Source organism: Python bivittatus, unplaced genomic scaffold (genome assembly GCF_059951505.1).
Source record: "Python bivittatus isolate LINGU-HERP-01145 unplaced genomic scaffold, Pbiv_v1 ctg000190_np1212, whole genome shotgun sequence".
In the NCBI taxonomy this organism is placed as follows: Eukaryota; Metazoa; Chordata; class Lepidosauria; order Squamata; family Pythonidae; genus Python; species Python bivittatus.
In genome coordinates, this window is record NW_028277042.1 from 13,512,179 (window position 1) to 13,532,826 (window position 20,648).

The 20,648-nt window shown below is 40.7% G+C and overlaps 1 protein-coding gene across 3 annotated transcripts; it reads right to left on the reverse strand.

The window, feature by feature from the left end:
• On the reverse strand, nucleotides 1-18,873 carry PLEKHF1 (pleckstrin homology and FYVE domain containing 1). 3 transcript variants are annotated; one of them, XM_007429750.4, is made up of 3 exons: nucleotides 18,441-18,872; nucleotides 11,716-11,784; nucleotides 1-9,701 (listed from the first exon to the last, which is right to left on the reverse strand). In XM_007429750.4, exon 3 carries the CDS (start codon nucleotides 9,686-9,688, stop codon nucleotides 8,879-8,881), a length of 810 nt encoding a protein of 269 aa, XP_007429812.1. In that variant the 5' UTR covers nucleotides 9,689-9,701; nucleotides 11,716-11,784; nucleotides 18,441-18,872; the 3' UTR covers nucleotides 1-8,878. The 3 variants fall into 3 exon arrangements, with proteins under 3 accessions (XP_007429812.1, XP_025023403.1, XP_007429811.1); XM_025167635.2 differs by lacking the exon at nucleotides 11,716-11,784 and having other exon boundaries at nucleotides 18,668-18,873; XM_007429749.4 differs by lacking the exon at nucleotides 11,716-11,784 and having other exon boundaries at nucleotides 18,441-18,871.
• Nucleotides 18,874-20,648: the final 1,775 nt, after the last annotated feature.

The window sequence follows — 20,648 nt, forward strand, 5'->3', positions numbered from 1 at the left end:
ATTTTTATTTAAAAATCATAACAATATATTTTTCCAAGTTGAGAACTCAAGTACATACATTTCACTGCATAACTGCTGTTAACTTTTTAAAATATCTCTCAGGGTGGTTTACGAGCATGGCTAAAATGAGGAAGAGACAAAAAATGAAATCATCCCAAACTTTGCAAGGAAGAATCATGGGGTTCCTGAAAACGTTTACCCCCAGCAAATTGCTGAAAAATCTTCTGCTCTTTCAGTTTCAGAATAAATTGGTTAAAGAGGCAGGGCCGGGGTCTTAGAGAAATTAGAGTAATGCATGCCTCTTAATTTCTGATTTCACTTGAACATACACACATTTTTCTCCAAGGAGCTCAAACCAGAGGAGTTAGCTTTTCCCACTCTTTGTTTAGTCTTCCAGCAACCCAGAGAGAAGGGGGAGAGAAAAGGCAATATCTCACAGCGTCACCAGTAAAACCTTCAAGAATTAGAGTTTGAATTCACTTCTTGCTCAGTGTTAGTCACAGATAAGGCTGGGGGTAAAAATAAACAGAAAACCAGGGCTAGCAGACAAGCTTAAAAGAGAAGTGTCCAAAATTTAGGTGAAGTTGCAATGAATCACTCTGACAGATTTTAGTAAAACTAAAAGTGATATTTATGCAAAGGGTGGTACAGGTAGTTAGTTCCTGGGTTAAGAACGCCTGGTTTAAGAATGACCCATAGTTAAACAGGGAGCCTAATGTAGCAAAATTGCAAAAGACTGTTATGAGGTATGTAGGTATCTGAGGATTTGACTGAAAGACAAGGTGCGGAACAGCATTCCATTCCCTGAGCCCACTTCTATTCTGATAAAAGACCAAAAAAGCCAAGTTGGTTTTAGTCAAATATGATTTATAACCCACCAGTTTCTTTACATTGTACAGAGAACAACCCTTCCTGTTCCCATTCTACATTCCAGCAGCCTGTTGTAAAAATACAAAAGCTAAGCATACAAATATTAACCAGCTATGATGTGAGTTCAATATACATTTGTGCTATTCTAATTCTACCCCAACAGATACTTCCCAATTCTAGAGCTGGAAAGGCTTACAGAAACTAGTGCCAAGTTTTCCTCTCAGTCAGATGAGCTCATCTTCATTTTCCTGCGGATCCTTTGACACCACCAGCAAAATCTTTTGCTTATTGTGGAGTCCTTGGTGCTCTCTGAGCTTGGTGGTTTGCTTGCAGACATTTCATTACCTGACTAGGTAACCTCATCAGTGCCTTTTGCTTATCTTTTATTCCTTTCAGCACCACCAGAATGTCCTTGTGATGAATAGATAAGGTCTACTGATGCTTTTCCTCATCAGCGCCCTTCTCCTGAATTGTGCCCTTAAATATTTCATGGATTTGGACCCCTCGTGAGCTAATCAGCCTCCAGCAGTGCAAACAGTGCCCAGATCATTTTAGCATCATTACTAGCCTGCCTTTCTCTGGATTAAAACCAACAATTCATTTTTAACAACCACTGGAATTGTCTAAGGCCATTTTAGATGCCAGTTATCACCTCCCATTGTCCTCCTGGGTGTTTTAAGATGTCCCCTTTTGCCAACTCTGTATCACCCACCCCTCCTTCTCCTAATGAGAACTGGATCCTATGAGAATGTAAATAATCATCTATTCCCAACCCTTTATCAGCCGAGCTTAGCACAGGGTTAGTACAGAGTGCTGGAGTAGAAGTCTGCATGGATGTGTCAGGAGCATTAATATAAAGATATTGGTGAAGCGGCAAATTAAATTAGAACACAGACTGCATTACCTAGTAGCATTTTTTTTCTCCTACAAAAAACAAGATAGTGTCAACAGTGATGTTGTTCCCTATCATAATTAAGGCTTATGTTAGTTAATTTAAGATATTCTTTTCAAGTAAGTTGCTTTGTTTTAAGCAAATCCTTCACTGGTCTCATTCATTTCCGTAACATTTTCAGCCCCATGCACAAATCTACTGCTGCATCCTACAGGCCCTTAAAAAAAAATCATATTCACTTTGAAACTTCTTTATCCTAAAACTTTAAACATGTAGAATGCCACAGATGAAAATACAATGAATAAGTGGACAAACTATCTCAGAGCCAAGGTCTATGTACTGTACTCGGATCTTCCTCTGCATCAAAAACTTTGGGTTCATGCATCTCTAAATAGTCACTTGTTTCTGTTGGGCAACTGTTTGCAAGATGGTTTAGGCACCAGTTACCTAAATCATTTGCTGGATTCTGCCTATGTTAGAGTATACCACCCTGTTAGACAAAGGATGCTATTTATGAATGCATTTGATAGAATAAGTAATGGTACAGTTGCCAGACAGCTGTAAAGATGAAAAGCTTCATGTTCAATAACTGGTGCATTTCTGTTATGTTCTTCTAGGAAGCTTGTTGGTAACGCTATTGGGTAATAGATGATATCTGGGAAGGTTTACTTTGTCCAGAAGATTTTTATGTTTCACTAAAGGCTACTTTCAAAATCTATTGTGAAATATGATTATACAGGTAGTTCTTGGTTAACAACTGTCCTGTTTAACCACCATTCAAACTTACAATGGTGCTGAATAAGTAGCTTTACAACTGATCCTCAAACTTACGACTGTTGCAGTGTCCCACAGTCATGTGATTGCCATTTGCTAGCTTCCAACAAGCAAAGTCAATGAGAAAGCCAGCAGTAAGTCATGGTCACTAATGTTGTAAGCCTGGTGCAGTCACATGATGTCTTGCTGTCTTGCTGTCTTGCTTAACAACTGTGTTGCTTAGTGACAGAGTTATCGGTCCCAATTGCAGTCGTTAAGGTAACCATTTGTAAATAAGCCAATAAAAAAGTAGTATTTGTAATCACATTAGCAGCATTCTAATAAACTCATTTTGATTCTAATAAAACTGTTTTTTCTGTTTCAGTGGTATTACCTTCCTAAAAACATATTTGCATAGCAGTCAAGGATTGATCCAGATAAAAACACATTGGTTCACCTCACATGAAATTTAAAGGCCAGGTTTATAGGCCACACTAAGACGTGGTCTGTTTAATTGTGGGTTATTAAGTAAACTACAATTGGCTTGATTCATGCAACATGCTACTTGATGCAGAATCTGGCCATGGTGGGTTCACATATTTTGCCATGGGATAATGTGATTTTCTTAAAGGTTTCGGGGAGCCTGGCCAACTAGCAGGTGAGCTGCTTGGAAACATGGCATGTGGCTCTGTGGCTGCTTAAGAGAGTGACTCCCCTATCAGATCTGCCATGTCAGCACCAGGAACATAGGTGTTGCCTTAGCAACCCAAGAACGCAGGGCTTGCAGTTTTAGCAAACAGCTGAGGACGGCTGAGCAGAGAGAAAGGGAGGCATTTGTATCAGGCCTCCATCTGTTCTAGCATCAGCTATGAACCTGGTGGGGCTTTGGATGAGATAGGATGAAGTTGAAGCGTTCATTGGCAGATGGTGATGCTTCTGTCTGCTTGATTTTATGCCCCACTGCCACCAACACCTTTCTTCTCACATTTATTTATTTGGCTACTTAGTTCATATACAAGTCCAACCTGGCATCTTCCAAAGGTGTTGAGATTGTGGCCTTCAGACATCCCAACCAGGGTGGTATCAGGTGGAGGATGGCTGGGCTAAAGGGAAGGAAGCTCACTGAGTTGAGCTTAATGACTAATAAAATGGACAAGGCGGCTCTTTTAAGCTGAATTCATTGACAACAACAACAGCTCTTTGGCCAAAATATGTAAGTAATTGATGAAAATCTTAAGGAACCTTAGACTTTGAGATGCAAGACAAATCCTTGAGGCAGTGCTATCCAACTGACTACTTCTGGTCAAGACCTACCATGGACTGTCACTAGTTGTCCTACTCAGACCCCTTGAAGATAGGAATGAGAATATATGGTCTGGCACAGGGGGGCACATAAAGCAGCATTGCAAAATACAGGCAGCTGAATAAGTTTCTGAGAGAGACAGTTGTATCTTGCATTAAATAAGGGAATGCCAGATTTTGCAAAAGTGGTGCATTGCCCAGGTTTTGTGCATTTACCCTCCCCCGTCCTAGGAATATGCATGTGTGTGTGCATGTGTGTGTGTTTTCTGAACACAATGCTTTGTTTTTGTTCTAAAATGAAGTTTCTGTTTCTTGTTATTTGCACAGAAGGAAATGGCTGCAGATTGTAAAGGCACTTCCAAGTGTTTGCACATACTGGCCAAAAGATTGGGTGACGGAGACAAATGTAAGCCACTTTGAGTCCTGAACTGTATTTTGTCAGTCACTGCATGCAGAGGGCCAGAAACTTCATTAAAAAAAAAAAAAATCAGCAGCAAGAACTCAGACAATAACCCTGAAATATCTGGCAGGCAGAAGAGTGTGAGGTAATAGAGCTTCCCTCTGACCCATTTCTAAGCAATAGACTTGAGAGGCTTCATAGCCTCCGTGGAGTTGGATCTAACTTTGGGGTTTCCAGTTGTTGACACCTTTGGTTGAGATTCAAGGGCAACAACTTGTGCAACTCCTGGAAACCAAGTACCAGAAAGATTATTCTTGCTATTTGTTTTGAGTCAAAGGAGAGGGAAATTAAAAACAAACTCTAAATTGTGGTTTAGGGTCATGATTTGTCTACTGACCTTGGTGGTGCATCAGACTAAATGAAAGACTGATAAAATATATTATAGTTTAATGTAGTATATGACCTCAGATAGTGGGCCTTGGGGTTAAATGTCACCCACTGCTGTTCCCCCTCCCTGTGATATAGCGATAGGAAAATCTCAACAATGTCTGTTTTTCACTATAACTCTCCATACCTTTGTATCCTTGCAAATCATTCCTATTTCCACTACATCCATATATGAAGTGCTATAAAAAATATTAACGCTATTCATTTTGGGCCAGGTTTTTTTTGGGGGGGGCAAAAAAACAAAACACCAGAAGTGTTTTTAGTCCAGCTTTTATTGGTGAGTTCATAGGAAATACTGTTGCAACTGGAACAGGATATTCTGTTCCTAATTAAAATTCCATTTTTTCCCCCAATAGACTTAGTTGGAAAAAAACATATTTCAATATCAGAAAAAGGGAGGCTGGTCTGTTTTAATTTATCTTTGTTTAGAGTTCTCGCCTTATGATTTGGAAACACTTACCAGGGAATCTGTTGGTAAAGTCCAAGATATTTGAAGGGTACCTGACTGGAAAGGCTAGTTTAGAGAACTGGAGCATGCAAGGAGCAGCTATGAGAAACTGATTCCCGTTCTGTCAGGATGCTGGATGTGATCTGGGGATTAAATCCTTGCTGTTAGCAGTTCTTATGCTACAGGTATCCTACACCCCATCATCTTCCTTGCTTTGTAATGACAGTGGGGGGATTGTATCCCTTCCTTGCAAATGACACTGGAGGAAATTGACAGGATCTGGGGAAAAGCTCACTGAGAGTGAAGCAAATGGTTTCCTTCTACATACGGTTCCTTGAAAATGAAGCTTCCATGGTACATCTTCCACTGTACCATGACTTATTCCACTGAGCAACTGCGTCCTTTATCTAACAGGACAGCACAGTCTAAGATAGGAAGAATCCAGCAAATGATTGAAGTAACTGGTACTCCCGTTTGGTACCCAGCCCCTTGCTCCAGTCAGTCTAGTCCTGCCCCCTGTGATGAAGAAACACATCGCCAAGTTGATCTCTTGCATCAGTGAGACTTACCTGGGAAATTTCAGAGATGTGTTCAGACAACATACTGAACCAGATTACAGATTTAGCATCTGCTTTTGCTTAATGTATAAAGCTTGGTTAATTTTAGCCTTGGCTAGTTTTCTGTGGTTTAAGGTGCTGAGTGGACTTAGCCCATCCATTTAAGTTTTGGTTTAATTATATTGTGCAATGCCAGGAAATGGATGAATTCAGTGAAAGAGTTACAGTGTGGTGTGAACACAGCCACACAGTCTGGGAACTTAACTCATCTTCACCCATCTGCTTTGTATATGGCCCAAATATCTTGGGCATATCAATGGTGTTGTATGAACATAACCATAGAATCTAGGAGCTTGTTAATGCAATATCTGGGTGTCTGACCTCTGTGCTGTGGAGCCCTGAGTGTCTAAGAATAGTTGTGGCACTTGTACGAATCTGCAGGAGAACTTGGGGTACAGGAAGATGAGTGACAGAGGCTGGATCTCTGAAGGAAACAGAGTTTGAGGGAGGCCAATTCAGGCTGTCTTCTTCCCATCAAGACATATATCAACTTCATGCAGAGTTCCAACATGTAAATTGCAATGATATTTAACAGGAAATTAATCAATTATTTTTAAGGGGGGGTGACAAAAGAAAATGGATTTAATGTAAACTTATTAGGGAGGTGGAAAACAAAACGATTAAAAAAAAAACCCCACTTTTCTCTCCCTATGGAAAAATTATCAAGAGTACAAAAAAGAAGATGCTACTAATATCAAAGTTATTCATTAGCATCATTAAGACTTATGCTAGTTAATTTAAAATATTAATTTAAAATGAGTTGCTTTTTAATGGTTTCCAGCAGTAAAGTGCTGACGTATATGGTAATGTATTTTTAAAAGTATTCCAAGAAGCAAGAACTGGAAAAAAGCAAGCTGTAAAGATGTTTTTAACATTTCTCAAAGCCTATGAGGTAAAAGCAATGCTTAATTTCTAAACAGAGAAAGCCAGATGTTCAAGCCTGCCTTCAAAACCTAGCCATTTGCTCCAGAAACCATGTTCCTTAACAGAAACACGACTATTTCATGTATTACCCCAAGCCAAAAAACGAAGAAACAAACTATACTATGGCTTAGTGTTATATGTGAATCAGCTCACTGCATGACTATATTTGCATAAAATACTGTGCTATGATTTTACATTAAGATGAAGTCTCCTGGTTACATTCCTATATCACAATAAGCCATCTTTGTTTACACATGGTATGCTTGGCAACCCCGAAACACCCTAGAACCAGTCTTGTACATGAAGAATCCCGGTCACTCTGTCCAAGGGCTCTGCATTTATACATCATAATATACTACATTTGCATTTAGTAAGCCAAAAAATTGTGGCTTAATGTCCTAAAGCAGATCCTGGTTTCTTTGCTGACCTCAGCTGCACATGGTATTACATTGAGATGAGACAAATCATGTTATGGCTTAATGCAATGTTTGAACTCCGGCAGTAAGCCTTCATCTCCTGCCCCCTCCTCTTAATATAGCTGCAGAGGAAGGTCAGTAACCTCTCTTTTAGATCATCAGCAGCTTGCAAAACTCTCTGAAATGAGGCAAAGAGCTGTTAACCTTGAACCATGGTTAATGGGAGGAGAAAGACCAAAAGAGGGGTGAACCCATGGCTTGCTATAACTCATTCTTGTTATACTGCAGAATGATTGCATGGACCAGGACTTCTGTGCTTATGTGGGGCTGGGGAGGTGGGGGGAGGAGGCTCAGTCAGGCACTTTTATGCAGCTTGCAGTCTCTTGCTCTTTCTCTTTTTCAAAAAAGTGGGGAGTATAGTTTTGCCCTCTGGTGTTGCCAAGAGAGCCAGGAGACCAAATGTGCTCCAAAGATGAGAAAGATGGTGACAACCAGTGGTTATGGAGTGCCCACTATACTTGTTAACTAATCTGAGGTCTCTGTTTCCTTTGAGCTTCACCTTAGATGGTCAAAGCTATTTCTACTTTGGTTATCCACATCTGATATTTCTCTGCAATTTGGAAAGGGCGAAAGTGCTTTCAAAGGATCAGCAGAATTAAGGGTTTTAGAAGCAAGCTAATACAAATATAATCTGTGGGCTATCTCTTAGCATTAAAGTCCATATCTACAGCATGTAGAGAATATGTTTTTTTTAAAGACAACTCTATTAAAAGAGGTACAATTGTATCAGGACGTAGCATATGTTAAAAGCATAATTTAGAATACACTCTGCTTATTAAAAATAACTGGCTCTTCCCCATCAATATAATTCAATACTGCCTACCAGTCAGGTTTCTGTTTATCCAACTTTTTTTTTCTTTTTTAGTGTTCTAAGACATATCTCCTTCATGTGATAAAAGATCATTAGTCATGAACATTCTCTGCTTATCACAAACAAGTCACTAGTTGTACTCCTAAATTGCACTAAGCTATGGTTTACTTAATGTGGTTTACTGGTTGGATTCAGATAACACACTAAGTGAAACGTTCATTAAACAAACCACAATATCATGGGCTCTGTGAACATAACTTAGAAAAGGGCCCCAAATATCTACATCCAGATCCCCAATCTTTTGTTTTTATATTACTCAAAAGTAAGTAGTCAAAGCAATGTCAGTTTTTAATTCTTCCTGTCCACCTCAAGCTGATCCAAAAAAGTTCAATAAACAGCTCAGTTTTTGAAATGTAATACTGTTATGAATTTCATTAAACAACTTCCATTTAGTGCTTGATTAAAAGTACCCTCAATTTGCAACACTGAAATGACTTTCTGGAGGCTATTGTTTTGATTTCTGGATTCCCAGACCTTGTCCTTTGGTTTTATAAAAGTTGGATTTCTTCAGTAGACACAACTTGGGGACATTCTTACATACAGTTCAGTTGAATTCCCAAGACTGAAATTCAAAATTTGATGAGTGTAGATGATGACTACTTCCAAAATTAAATATAGAGGACCAACATTATCAGAAATGGTCCACATATATTTTTAATCCCATTTTGAGCTCCAAGAAGAATGACTCAGTCTTAGAGGACACAAGCAAATGTTTACATATTAGCCTGAGGACATTTCTTCTCCCTTATTTATAGAACAGAAAACACATGGAATGGAGTACAAAGTTATTTCTCTCACTGGTCCATAAAAGCCTGTGTGTATTCTCTGTCATTTTTAAAACTATGATAGCATTTAAAACGAACAAGTCCAGGGAGCAATCAACTGTGGAAAGATGACCAGCTCATATCTGAGGTGTAAAACTCTGTCTCTGCAGGCCACTGTTCGAGTTTGTCTTCATCAGACCTGTCACTATCATCCCCACTAGAAACTTCATAGCCAGTCAGCGGAGAATTAACTGGCTTCGGCTCATCTCCAGGTTCGTTCTTTTTGGCCATCAGCTGTTTGTAGCAAAGATTGCAAACCCTCAAAGGCTTTGAGGACAGCCGAGGCATGAGAAAGCGCTGACGAGAACAGTCTCCACATACCACAAAGCCACACTTTCGACAATGGTGTCTTCGGATGAGAGCAGAGAACTTGGTATGGGTGCAACGCATGCAGATATCGGTTGCCTTGTCTGGAATCCAGGGGGCTGCATATTCAGTTGGGGGCTGCTGCCCCGTTTTGGACAAAAGATGGCGAATGCATTCCTCCAGGTGACTGACCCACTCTTTACGCTCAGTCAGTGATGCTGCCGAAACAACAAAGGACTTCTTGGAGGTTTTGATCATCCAGCGGTTCTTCATTTGCAAGGTATCTGGCAGCATCTCCAAAGTGACTTCATCCAAAGGGATGATGTGCTGGGAGCTGTACTTCCGTTTGCTGATCACAATGCTGCCATACACAAGGATATCATTGAAAAGGAAGAAAATTCGCGGCTTGGCTTTCTTACGGCATTCTTTGGTCAAAATCCCTTCACCCAAAAGGACCCTTCCTGGCACAGCTAAGGGCTGGCCTGATGTCCCAAAGCAGCTTTCCACTGCAGCAATCCGTTGACTGTTAATTTCAGTATTAGCCAGATAGTCTACCATGTTGAGAAGTCACCTGCAGTAAAGGAGCAAAACCCCAAACAGTAAACGTCAAGACAAAGGTCCTTTGTTCTACAGTGCCATCAAACCATGAAAAACAAACCCACCTATCTCAAAGGCCAATTTTACCATGGGCAAGACCAAAGATTTCAAAAAGCAACCTGCTTTTGTAGTATACAATACTGAAACTCTTTCCTGAATCATCCCTTTGAGCGTAATTTTACAGTTAAGACATGAACAAAATCTATACAGAACAAATCTACATGCTTGGAAATATCTTTTGGTATTTTTCTTCCTCATCTGCAGATGGAGGACTCCAGGGTCTCCTGTGATTCAAGAATGTCCAGCACAGACAGAAAGTCAGAAAAGAGACATAACTCTACTTTCCTTCTGGTATAAGGGAGGTTTGTTGTTTTTAAAAAGGGGGTTCATTCAAAGATTCACCCTTCCCCAATAAAAGCATTCTAAAATGGGACCATCTACAAAGGATTGTTCCATGGGTTAGTTCTCAGAACCTCAGCAAACTTCATTAGGTAGTCCATTATGAAAGGTCAAATGACTTATATGCCACATTTGGTTTGTTTAAACATTGCTTAACAACACTGGTCTTAAACATAACACTCTTAAATATGGAAAAAATGAGTCATTTCCTCATGAACAAAGGTAAATTGAAGTTCACAAAGAATGTTCCCATATTCTTCTTCCAGGAACAAACACAATTGCTAATATAACTTGTCATTCTCAAAGAAATACCGAGGTCATATTTGGGCACGTTTCTTGTCTGCCATGAATGTGTAAATAAGCATTAAAACAAAGAGAGACTTTTGGGAATATTATATAACTAAGTGGTAAGTATATAGTAGGGATATCATGCATCGTAAGAAAATATGAAACAAAACAGGTTCTAACAAAGGAAAAGAGTACAGCATAATCTTAATGTTGTGGTTTGTTATATCCGTTTCACAAGCGTATGTCAGCCAGCTACTACTTTTCTCATGGAGGATAGAAATGTATTTGCAGTGATAAGTCTTGAACTGTAACAGATTTGGCATTCATTAGAATTAGCTCTCATTACATTGGATGAAAGTTTCTTAATTTTCCTAACTTTTCAAGATAGACAATTTGGCACAAAAGAGCCATTTTTTGGAAATGGAACTAAAGAAGGCCACAAACGTAGTTATATTTACCCAATCATGCCCACACCACACAATACACACCATGCTTCAACACACTTAGCCTGTGAACACTAGGGGCAGAAGGAAGCTATGTCTATGCTATAAAGAGAATTCCCATCAGTCACAAATTAGAACCTCGGTGGATGGTGGATCCAAGCAAAGCAGTCCCACCATCATTTTATCCTACAGAGATGTTTTGTGGTACATCCTGTTTTGGTGGCAATCCTCAGAATGACCATTTTTAAACAACCTGAAACAGGTAAACGGGGAGGATAAGAACTCAAAGTTTGCAACAACAATACAAAGGAAAAAAAGACATCCCCCCATCATTGATCCTATCTTTCCTCCAGCTCATTAGAGGTAAGCAGAAAAGAGGCCACGTCTTTTATGAGGTACACATGAAGGACCGTAGGTATCTTAATAATATGCGGTCATCCAAAACCCCAATGTCATGCAGCTTTGAGGACCAGTTTGTGTTAAGAACTGATTGGTTTCCCTTTGCTCAGCTAGTAGAATCATTTTTGTTTAAGGAGACCCAAATAAAATAAAGCTTGCTGAGCCTTTCTTCTACTCTCTCTGTTAACAGCGATAATGATTTTTACACACTCCAGCAGGAGGGAAAAAACGACAGCACCTCTAACCTCTCGGCCCATTTGAAGTAGGAATGTACACTTGTAAAACGCAGCCAACCTTTCATAATCCTTAAAGAGAGCTTTTCCTGATGGGTTTTGCCAAGAGGTTTCCAACAACCTTTCATCACATGAAAGGGACTGATTCAAGGGAGTGATAAGTTACATGGTTCTCTTCTGTAGAATGCTCTAATGCACAGTAAGCAGTTTGGACAGCTTTTCTCACCTTGAAGCTTTCCAGATGTGTGGTCTTTCACTCCCACTCACCAGAGACAATTACTGCAGATGATGGGAACTGCAATCCAAAACATGAAAGCATGTGAAAGGCACCAAGTTGGAAAAGGCGACTCTGAAGACTTAAACAAAGAAGGACCTTCTAGCTGATGACATTCACAGTGGATAGAAGTAAACCTGTGGAAAGTTGTCACTGGCAGATTGGGGGCCCAGTGCCAGAGACAGCCCCTCAAAACTTGGGTGAAGCCCTCAGAGTTCTTCCAACAGTGGCCACTAATGGCAGGTTTTAATCTGACAAAAAAGGAATGTGCTGAATATGTAGGGAAGTGACATATTAACAATATTTAATTAAAGTTACTTTAAAGTTAATTTATTTAATTAACTTTAATTTACTTTTAAAGTTAGATTGAGTTTTGATTTAATTTTTGTTCTGACTTTGTCCTCCTTTGGGAATGTAGCTCCAAAGCTGAAAGTTGCACAACCCTAAATTAATGTTGTAATTTCATTTGCACCAAAGAAGTGGGTAAAAGATTAAATTGAAAACTCATCCCAATGGAACTGTTTACACAGGAGATTGCCCCGAAACCTGCAAAAACCCTTAGCTTCCACAGCGTAGACAAACAAAAATCAGGTGATATTTTTAACAAGGGGATATACTGGCAAGTTTAGAAAAGGAAGAAAACAACAAACAAGCCAAGAAGATTAGGAACGGGGTGAAGAAAAGCACTTTTTTTTTGGTGAAAGAAAGACATTTTGTAAATAGGATTTAGGAGCCAGAGCAGATATCATTTTATTTGCCTTCTGGAAATCATTTGCAGGAACTGACTTAAACATTCCAGCTCTTAAATTACAGACAGGCAATGATTTTCCTCCCAAAATACTGCTTTACAAAGACTTCAGCCTTCATTTAAATTTCTGGAAACCATAGCTTTAAAACAGAGCACCAGTTTTTTGCCTTGAACTGCTGCACAGATCTTGAAATACTAAAAGAGGTACTTTCACAACCGAAATCCTGCATGTCCTTACTTAGAAATAATGCTACCCTCTTCAACTGGGGCTTCCTTCAGCTTTCACCATATTGATTTATTGAGTAAAATTCAGGGAACTGTTGTTACCATTCTAGCCACACCAAAAGCATGGTTTTAAAACATTTCATAAGAAATGTTTTCTTTTGCAATAATTGTAGCCTCTCTGAGTCTGGGGAGAAGACAAAGACTGCACGGAGTGCTGTGAAAGTAAAAGAGGAAGACATATTTTTGCAGCCAAAAACAGAAAGAAAGAAAAATAATACATTGCACATGAGCCTTATTGTGGTTTATGTAGCTGTGGCTTAGTGTAGCTTTCCCCATGCCAGCATCCTTTGGCTCTGTGGATTTCAGCTTCTACAACCCCTAAGAATTCTGCTGGATGAATTCCGCAACTGCCTGGTTGAGAAAGCCTGATTAGCTTGTTAAGCCTTTATGGCTTATTCAAGAAAGCAGTGTGAAAGCAAATCATTATGCAGTGCAATGTTTCAAATGTAGGGCTGGGTTCCAAAGCTGCGTAGACTTCGAAGCCCTAAATACCTGCCTCCCCAAACTTTAACCTGGGCTTCTGTCCATGGTTCCACCCAAATACCAATTTTCCCTTATGATCCCTGTTGATTGTGATTGAATCATGGTCTCCATTTCTCCTGGGGGGAGGGGGGTGGCAGAGACGTAGCTATGCTCTGGAAGTATCTGGGCTACCCATATCCACAACTCATATTTAATATGGGTATGTGGGTATGTATGTGTCTTGGGGGGAATGGTGGTGTCCAGTGTGGCCCATGTTCACTGTCTGCTCAATACGTTTGTACAGAATTTTAAAGAATTTTCTGTTTAGGTTCCTTCCATGAGAATTAGCCAGGTCAGATTCCTGAGATCAAAGATGTATCTTTTGGGGCATGGCTTGATTTCCAACTCCATGATATCTTGCTCTGGATAGTCTGCACTGCTTGGATTTGGCATCTCGAGTGGAGGGTGCCAAATCAGGGATTGCTGTCATAATATATGACCTGGAATCTACTAATGATGGCTAGGCAAGCAAATGGAATTTGAATGGGCATTTTTCCTCTGTCTGAATATTATGTATTCTTTGGATTTCATTAATAGGCTGACCTTTGGATGAATGAACCCAGTATGTTAAAAGGGAATTCTAAAGGATTGCATTTTTGTAACTCAGACTCAGATTATTATTTTGTTCTATTCCAGTTGCAAACTTGCAACTCCTTATCTGCAGATAAAGCTCCCCAACCTCGATAGGATATGAATAGATATGTACAGAATGGCATTACTAGCAATGCTACAGGAAACATGCAAAATGAGCATGAAATGGCAGTTGGCTGAGTGATGTGTTAAAACTCTAGCTGGATCTTTTTCATACTCACAGTGCCCTGCTTACTCAATGGTTGAGTTTGTGCAATAGGTGAAAATGGAGTTAATTAGTTCATATTGTGGGAAACCAGCAATGAACAAGGCCATCTTATGTCTGCTATGGTTTACATGTTTGGGCCTTGCATAATATGTGAATACAGCAATTAAAAGTTGGTAATCTGGTTGAGGATCAAGGACCTTACAAGTTCCTAGCCTTTCCTGATCCAGTAACTCTCCAGAAGTGCTGAACTACTACAGGTAGCTCCCAGTTTAAAAACAAGTTCCATTCCCAAGGTCTGTCCTTAAGCCAAATTTGCACATAAGCCAGAACAATATTATTGTATAAGTAGTATTGTATAATGAACTCAAACCATTGTGTATTTAACTGAAATTTTGCTACAATAGGCTCCATTCTTAACTATGGGTCATCTGTAACCCAGGGACTACCTGTACTCCTAAAATCCTAGCCAGCATGTATGAAGTCCAACGCATTTGACAGGCATCATTGTCACAGAAGACTTCAACAAACAGAAGAAACTAGCTTTGTGGATATTTTTAAATACATCTAGCCCTGGGAGAGAAAACTCAATTTTCCTTCTCTTGCAGCCACAGGAATGATGGGCTACAAAATGCCTCTTTGAAGGGCTCCAGCCAAGTTTTAAAATCTTAAAGCTGACGTCCTTCATCTGGGAATAAGGATTGATGGCAAGGGCTGAGTGGCTTTGGTGGAGCGTGTCTGATCTTACAAAAAAGAAAACAACATAGCATATTCTTTTAATGGTAACAGTGCTGATATGCTCCAAGGCCTTCCAGCAAAGGCCACAGACGGAGATTCTCCATAGCTCCTTATCCAAAAGGAGAGGTGACCATGTGATATTGTGACCACATCTCTATACAAAACAAATAAAACCTGAGACATTGGTACCCTACCACTGCCCAATAGTGCTGTATTGTTTTAAAGCATAGTACGTAGATATACTTTGGAAGGAATAGTACTTCTAAATGTTGATCTTCTCTACTAAGGTAATCTGGCCTATTATGTAAGGCTACAACATCATACCCACTTATTTAAGAGCAGGTCCCACTGAACTCAATGGGATCTGCTTCCAAACAGACATGTAGGGAATCCTACTGCAATTCAAAACATAGTCTAGTGCAGAGTTCTCCACCCATGCCAGTTCCCACAACCACATTCTCTCTGCAGAAGCGCATTATCTTTGTTGAGGTGCTGATTTACCACCAAGCTGTAAAAACGAAGGGAACCTCAACATTCCAAGAGTGCTGAGTTTCATGCATGGCACACAGCACCAAATTGTGTGTGTGAATGCCTCTGGGTGGAATTCCAGAGAAAAGGGTGGTGTGATATTAGTTCAGAGATCTGATGAGTCAAGAAATGGAACCCTGGCTTAAATTGTCTATGCATGTTACTTGGGCCGATGACTAAGAGTATCTATCACTCCACCTTCCCTCTGGGAGAGGAATTCCTTTCTCTCTGCTCTGCAATTCCACTAGCTTCTGAAGAAACTCTTCATGAGCCACGCAGGACTAAAACAGAGTCACCGGAAAAAGGTTTACAACTAGATTTGTCCCTAAAGAGGCATTTCTCTGGAGCTTTCTGTCACAACAGAGGGGAGCCACTGGGTTCCCAAATGTCAGCCTCTGCAAATAATTTGTGGCTCATCAGAGATAAAAGCTGCAAAAAAGGAGAATGCTGCAAAACCTTCTTATGAAACTCCTTTCTGCTGAGACCTATCTATTTGTGCCACGCTCTGCCGTTATTTCAAAATAATGGGGACATTAGAGGGGGAAAAATGGAGGTTCATAACTCTAAATCGAGCAGAAAAGCTGCTTTTACTCATTCTTAAGGCTGAGGCATGCCTTAACCCCCTCCATGTCAGGATTATGAAAAACCCATTACTCTGTCCGTCTTCCATCAGCTGACACTTTTTCATTTCATAGTCAATCCAACCCTTGCATGCCATCCTCATCCCACTCTCTTGTTACTGGCGTCTCTCTGCCAACAGAAGAATGCATCTGACAAAGCAAGCTCTCTAGTTCACAATATACCCATTAATCCTCAGATTAATCCTCAACCTCAACAGGGTGGTTGCTGAAGGCTTCACTACTTGTTACACTCCTTCCTGTTTTGCTGAGGATGCTCCATGCCTTTAAAACAGCAGTCTGGCACTTAGGTATGAAGTGGCCTGGTGGAAAGGTTAGATGTAGAAACACATCTTTGTGTGACTCAGGCTGTTGTGAAAGGCAGAGAAATCCAGCTGTGTAAAAAGTTGGCTCTCCAGTTGAGATCGTGTTAAAATCACTTTCCATGACAGGAAGAGGTCTGAATGCTGTGATTAATGTGTTCTTGGATAATTTTCTCCAAGGTAACTTGTGGACAAAATATACTAAATTTTCTTTTGAGCATAACTATATGAAGCTGCCCTTAAAAATGTCTATAAATCACAGCTATAACAAAAAGTCCAGTGGAACTTTCATTGGAAGTCTGCTTTGAGATCAACATCACTGGTTTCTGAGAAGTCACTAGGTACAACTCAGGTTTCTGCTTTTGATCTACAAATCTCTAAAACATTCATTCTTGACCTGGTGTCCTCTAAACTTCAATTCCCATAATTTCTAGCCAGCATTGTCTACAGTTAGGAATTATGGAGTACAAACTAAAAACAGCAGGGAGCATCAGGATGGGGAAAACTGTCTTCCATGATTTGGGACCAAGATATCTAAAGACCTACCTTGTAACCTATTAACCTTTTCTATAAGTGTGATCCCCCAGTACAATGAGAAATTAGGTGGAAAAACATTCGGAACAAGGTCTCTTTAATAACAGCACCCCAACTTCCAAACTGCCTTGGAAAGAACAGGCTGGCTCTTTAGCATTAAACTTGAAATGGACAAGAGTATTCTGTGCTGCCAAGCCTATACTGCATATGCAGTTTAATTTCATTCTCTAACTCAGTGTTTCTCAACCTTGGCAACTTTAAGGTGTCTGGACTTCGACTCCCAGAAATCCCAAAATTGCCAAGGCTGAGAAATGCTGCTCTAACTGAATGGCAAATTTTAGATTTTCTTTAATGTATAGCTGGGCTGCAATGCTTGCTTTTGGATATAAAGTTTTTAAAGGCATCTTTGACTGTATATGACTCCACTTGCATTCAGTCTATGAATGAATGTTTGGCGGTCTTCCCAAAATGACAGCTTTGAATCTGCTACATCTCCAGGCTATTGTCCCTGTCCACCACATTTGCTGAGAGAGGAACTATAAAAGACTGAAGCAAGAGGCATTTGCTTTGATCAGCACATTTAATTGAGATCTGCAGGTTGCTGATAGGGAACAACCCAACAGAATGGGAATTCATTTCCAACAGTGTCTCTCTTGCAGGTCCCATCTTCTGATGTGCCAAGCTGTTACCCTTCAGTTAGACTGAGATTAGAATATTCAGGTCTGAGATTCTGTTACTTACTCAAGCAACTCTAATATACAGTAGATTCATTTCATCTTTTACCCAAAGCCGTACTATAGCAAGAATGCTTGATGTGAATGTAGAGTTGCATTCAGATACCGAGGCTTCACTGTGTGGCTTTTGGTATCACTTAGCTGTTTCTCTTCTCTTATCATTCAGCCCCCTCCTGAAACTCAACCAGGACAGCCATTAGATGGGTGTGGGCTGGGAATGACGGATGGTGTAGTCCAAACTACCTGGAGGGCATATGGTTGCCAAGAGTGCCCTAGAGATTCTTATTTATCTATTTATTTATTTAAAACAATAATAGACCTCCCTTCAAAACCAAGGAAGGCTTACTATATAATATGTTAAGATCAGATGCAAGCATTTTGAATAAACACAGTTCTCACAGAGAGCAGTCGGTTTGTGATTCTTCATGGCCAAGAGATATTTGGTGGGCACCGTCTTCCATCCCTCACAAATGCCTATCACCTGATGTGTTGGTACATGTATGAACAAGCGGGCGCACAGAACCCCTCAGGTCGCCTCATCCCGGTTATTTCTGTTACTTTTCTAAAGAAAGGAGGGAAACCTTGCGACTTTTCAGTAGCTGCCAATAAGAAGTGTATCGGATGATGACGGACACCCACGCGATATGGGGGGGGGGGAGCGACGGGACTGGAATGTACTGAATTTTTATCCGTTCCTCCTCTTCCCAAGTCCAACTTCGCAGCGGCTGTGCAAAGTTTAAAAAGTCCCTTAGAATAAAAGTCCCGTAAAAGGCCGTAACTCGCGCGCGTTTTCATTCCTAAAACGTCGCAGGGCGGAGATCGCGGGCGAGCCAAACCCAATTCCCAACATACCTTCTTGTGACTTCCTTGGCTCCTCTCCAAACCGAGTCGGCGGCGGCCGCTCTTTCGATCCCCCTCGGTCCCTGGGATCTCAAGAGGCGAGTTCAAAGACCCCCCTCCCCCACGCCCCTCACTGGAGCCGGGAGGAGTAGGCGGTCGTTTGTACCCTGAAACTGCAGTTCTAGGCTCTCCACTGGACCCTGCTTGAAACCGGACCCATTGAAGTCAACGGCGCTTACTTCGGAGTAGATACAAATACAGCTGCACGGTCAATGGCTGCTTTTCCTTCGGATCGCGACCTCTGCGCCCTCAGCGGCGAGAAGACAAGAGGACTAAAAGTTACAGGAGAGAAAGTATCTTCGGAACGCACGAACTCTCCAACATTCCATGCCCTCCCCTTGGTGTCGGAGGCGAACCAATCAGCGCGGAGCCTCGGAAGCAGGACCATCCGGTTCTGGAACGCTCAGCCTCTGCGTTCCATGCTTGACCACGCCCCCGAGAAGGAGAGGACAATCAAGAAAGAATGAACGAACCGGCAGGAACCAATCACAAAGGGCACAATCGGAGCCTGGTGATTTTTGGGGGCGGGTGAAAAACGAAAAGGAAAAGATGAAAGATGCGGTTGAGGCAGAGACGTGACAGGCAGGGTATGGAAGATCGGGTGAAACCTACGCAGAACAAGAGATTTCCGGACACGTATCCCTAGTGGGAAGACTCTGGGCAGCAGAGAAATGTATGAAGAAGTCAAGTCAAAGGGCAGAAAAGGGATGGATTCCTGAATGGGATTCTTGAAGGAAGAGAAGGCTGGATTCAGTGGCCTCCAAGATTGTAGCTGTCCCAGCCAGTGTTTAGAAAATCCATTGTGTGGTTAGAGTATATCCATAATCTGATCTCAGCCAACTGTGAAGTTGTCCTTGATGACCCCCAAACAATCATTATCTTTCACAGGGAGGAGGAGGAGAACCTAGACCAAGAAGCAGGACACGTGAAATGATATTGGAGTTGTAGAAGATCATAAACTGAGCAGGAACAAGGATGCCTTTGCAAAAAAAAAAAAAAAAGCTATTGAATAATCTCATTGTGTCCATATCTGGATAAATAGTAATTACACATAATTGCCTATTAAGCATATCTTAGTTGGAACTATGTCCAGCTTTGTGTCCTGTGCTTTACAAAGATGTGGATGGATCAGGAGAAGATCAGAAGATTGTTAGGACTATGGGAAAGAAGCCTTAGGGAAAAGATATGGATATGTTCAAACTGGCAAACAGAATGAAAGTTGAACGTGGTGGCATTCTTCCTGAAGAATTATCACATAGGAAAGGACAAGAATTTGATCTCTGTTGGCCAAAAGGCAGGGCTAGATCAGCTACGATTAAGTTACAGGAAGGTGCTTCTTGAAAGCGAGGGCATTTCCACAGATGGTGTTTCTACTACTTTTGCACTGACCGCATCAGCCCGTGTTTGGAATCTGAGAGCCAATTTATTTTTGTTTCAGCAAGAAATGCCTGAGTCCAGTTTTCCAGCAAAAGCTCTGGAGCTCTGCAGATCTAGGAGAAGGCCCTTTTCCTGTTGGTGGGAACTGTTGTTTCATCCTTTCTACTGGATCCTGAGCATTTCCCTCTTCCTATATATTAAGCCCTATAGCTTTGCATTACCATTTCCCTGCTAATATATTGAGCAGAGGATGGCTGTTCTCCCCATTCCCAATTGTGAACACACAAATGTTTTAAAGTTAAAACTGAACATAACATGGAATGGGGGAACAACACCATTTTTTTTTCAAACTCAATGGTAGGGAGGAAGACCTTAAATTGGTTTGAAATTGTTTCTGAGGGTTTGGGGAGGGAAAATGGAGGTAGTGTGAAAGGGACCAAAATCAGTTTGATGGAACTGGCTGCCGCAAGAGATGGAGGTTTGCAAGGAATGGTTGAACAATCATCTGTTAAGAGTTCTCAAAAGCTTTGGCTTTTTCCCCATTGATGAAATTTATTTCTCTAATTTAAATCCTTGACATTGTCACAGTGTCAAAATCAATTTTCACAAAATCAATTTTCAAGTCTGCCTGTTTGCAAGCAATATTTCAACATGGTTTCATTTTTCATCAGTTGAGTTCAACTTATTGTGCATTTATTGACTTTAGCCTTACTAGAAGAGAGCAATCTATGCACATTTCTCTCTTGAATTCTTATTCTTTGCTTGCTCCCATTTTATTTAAAA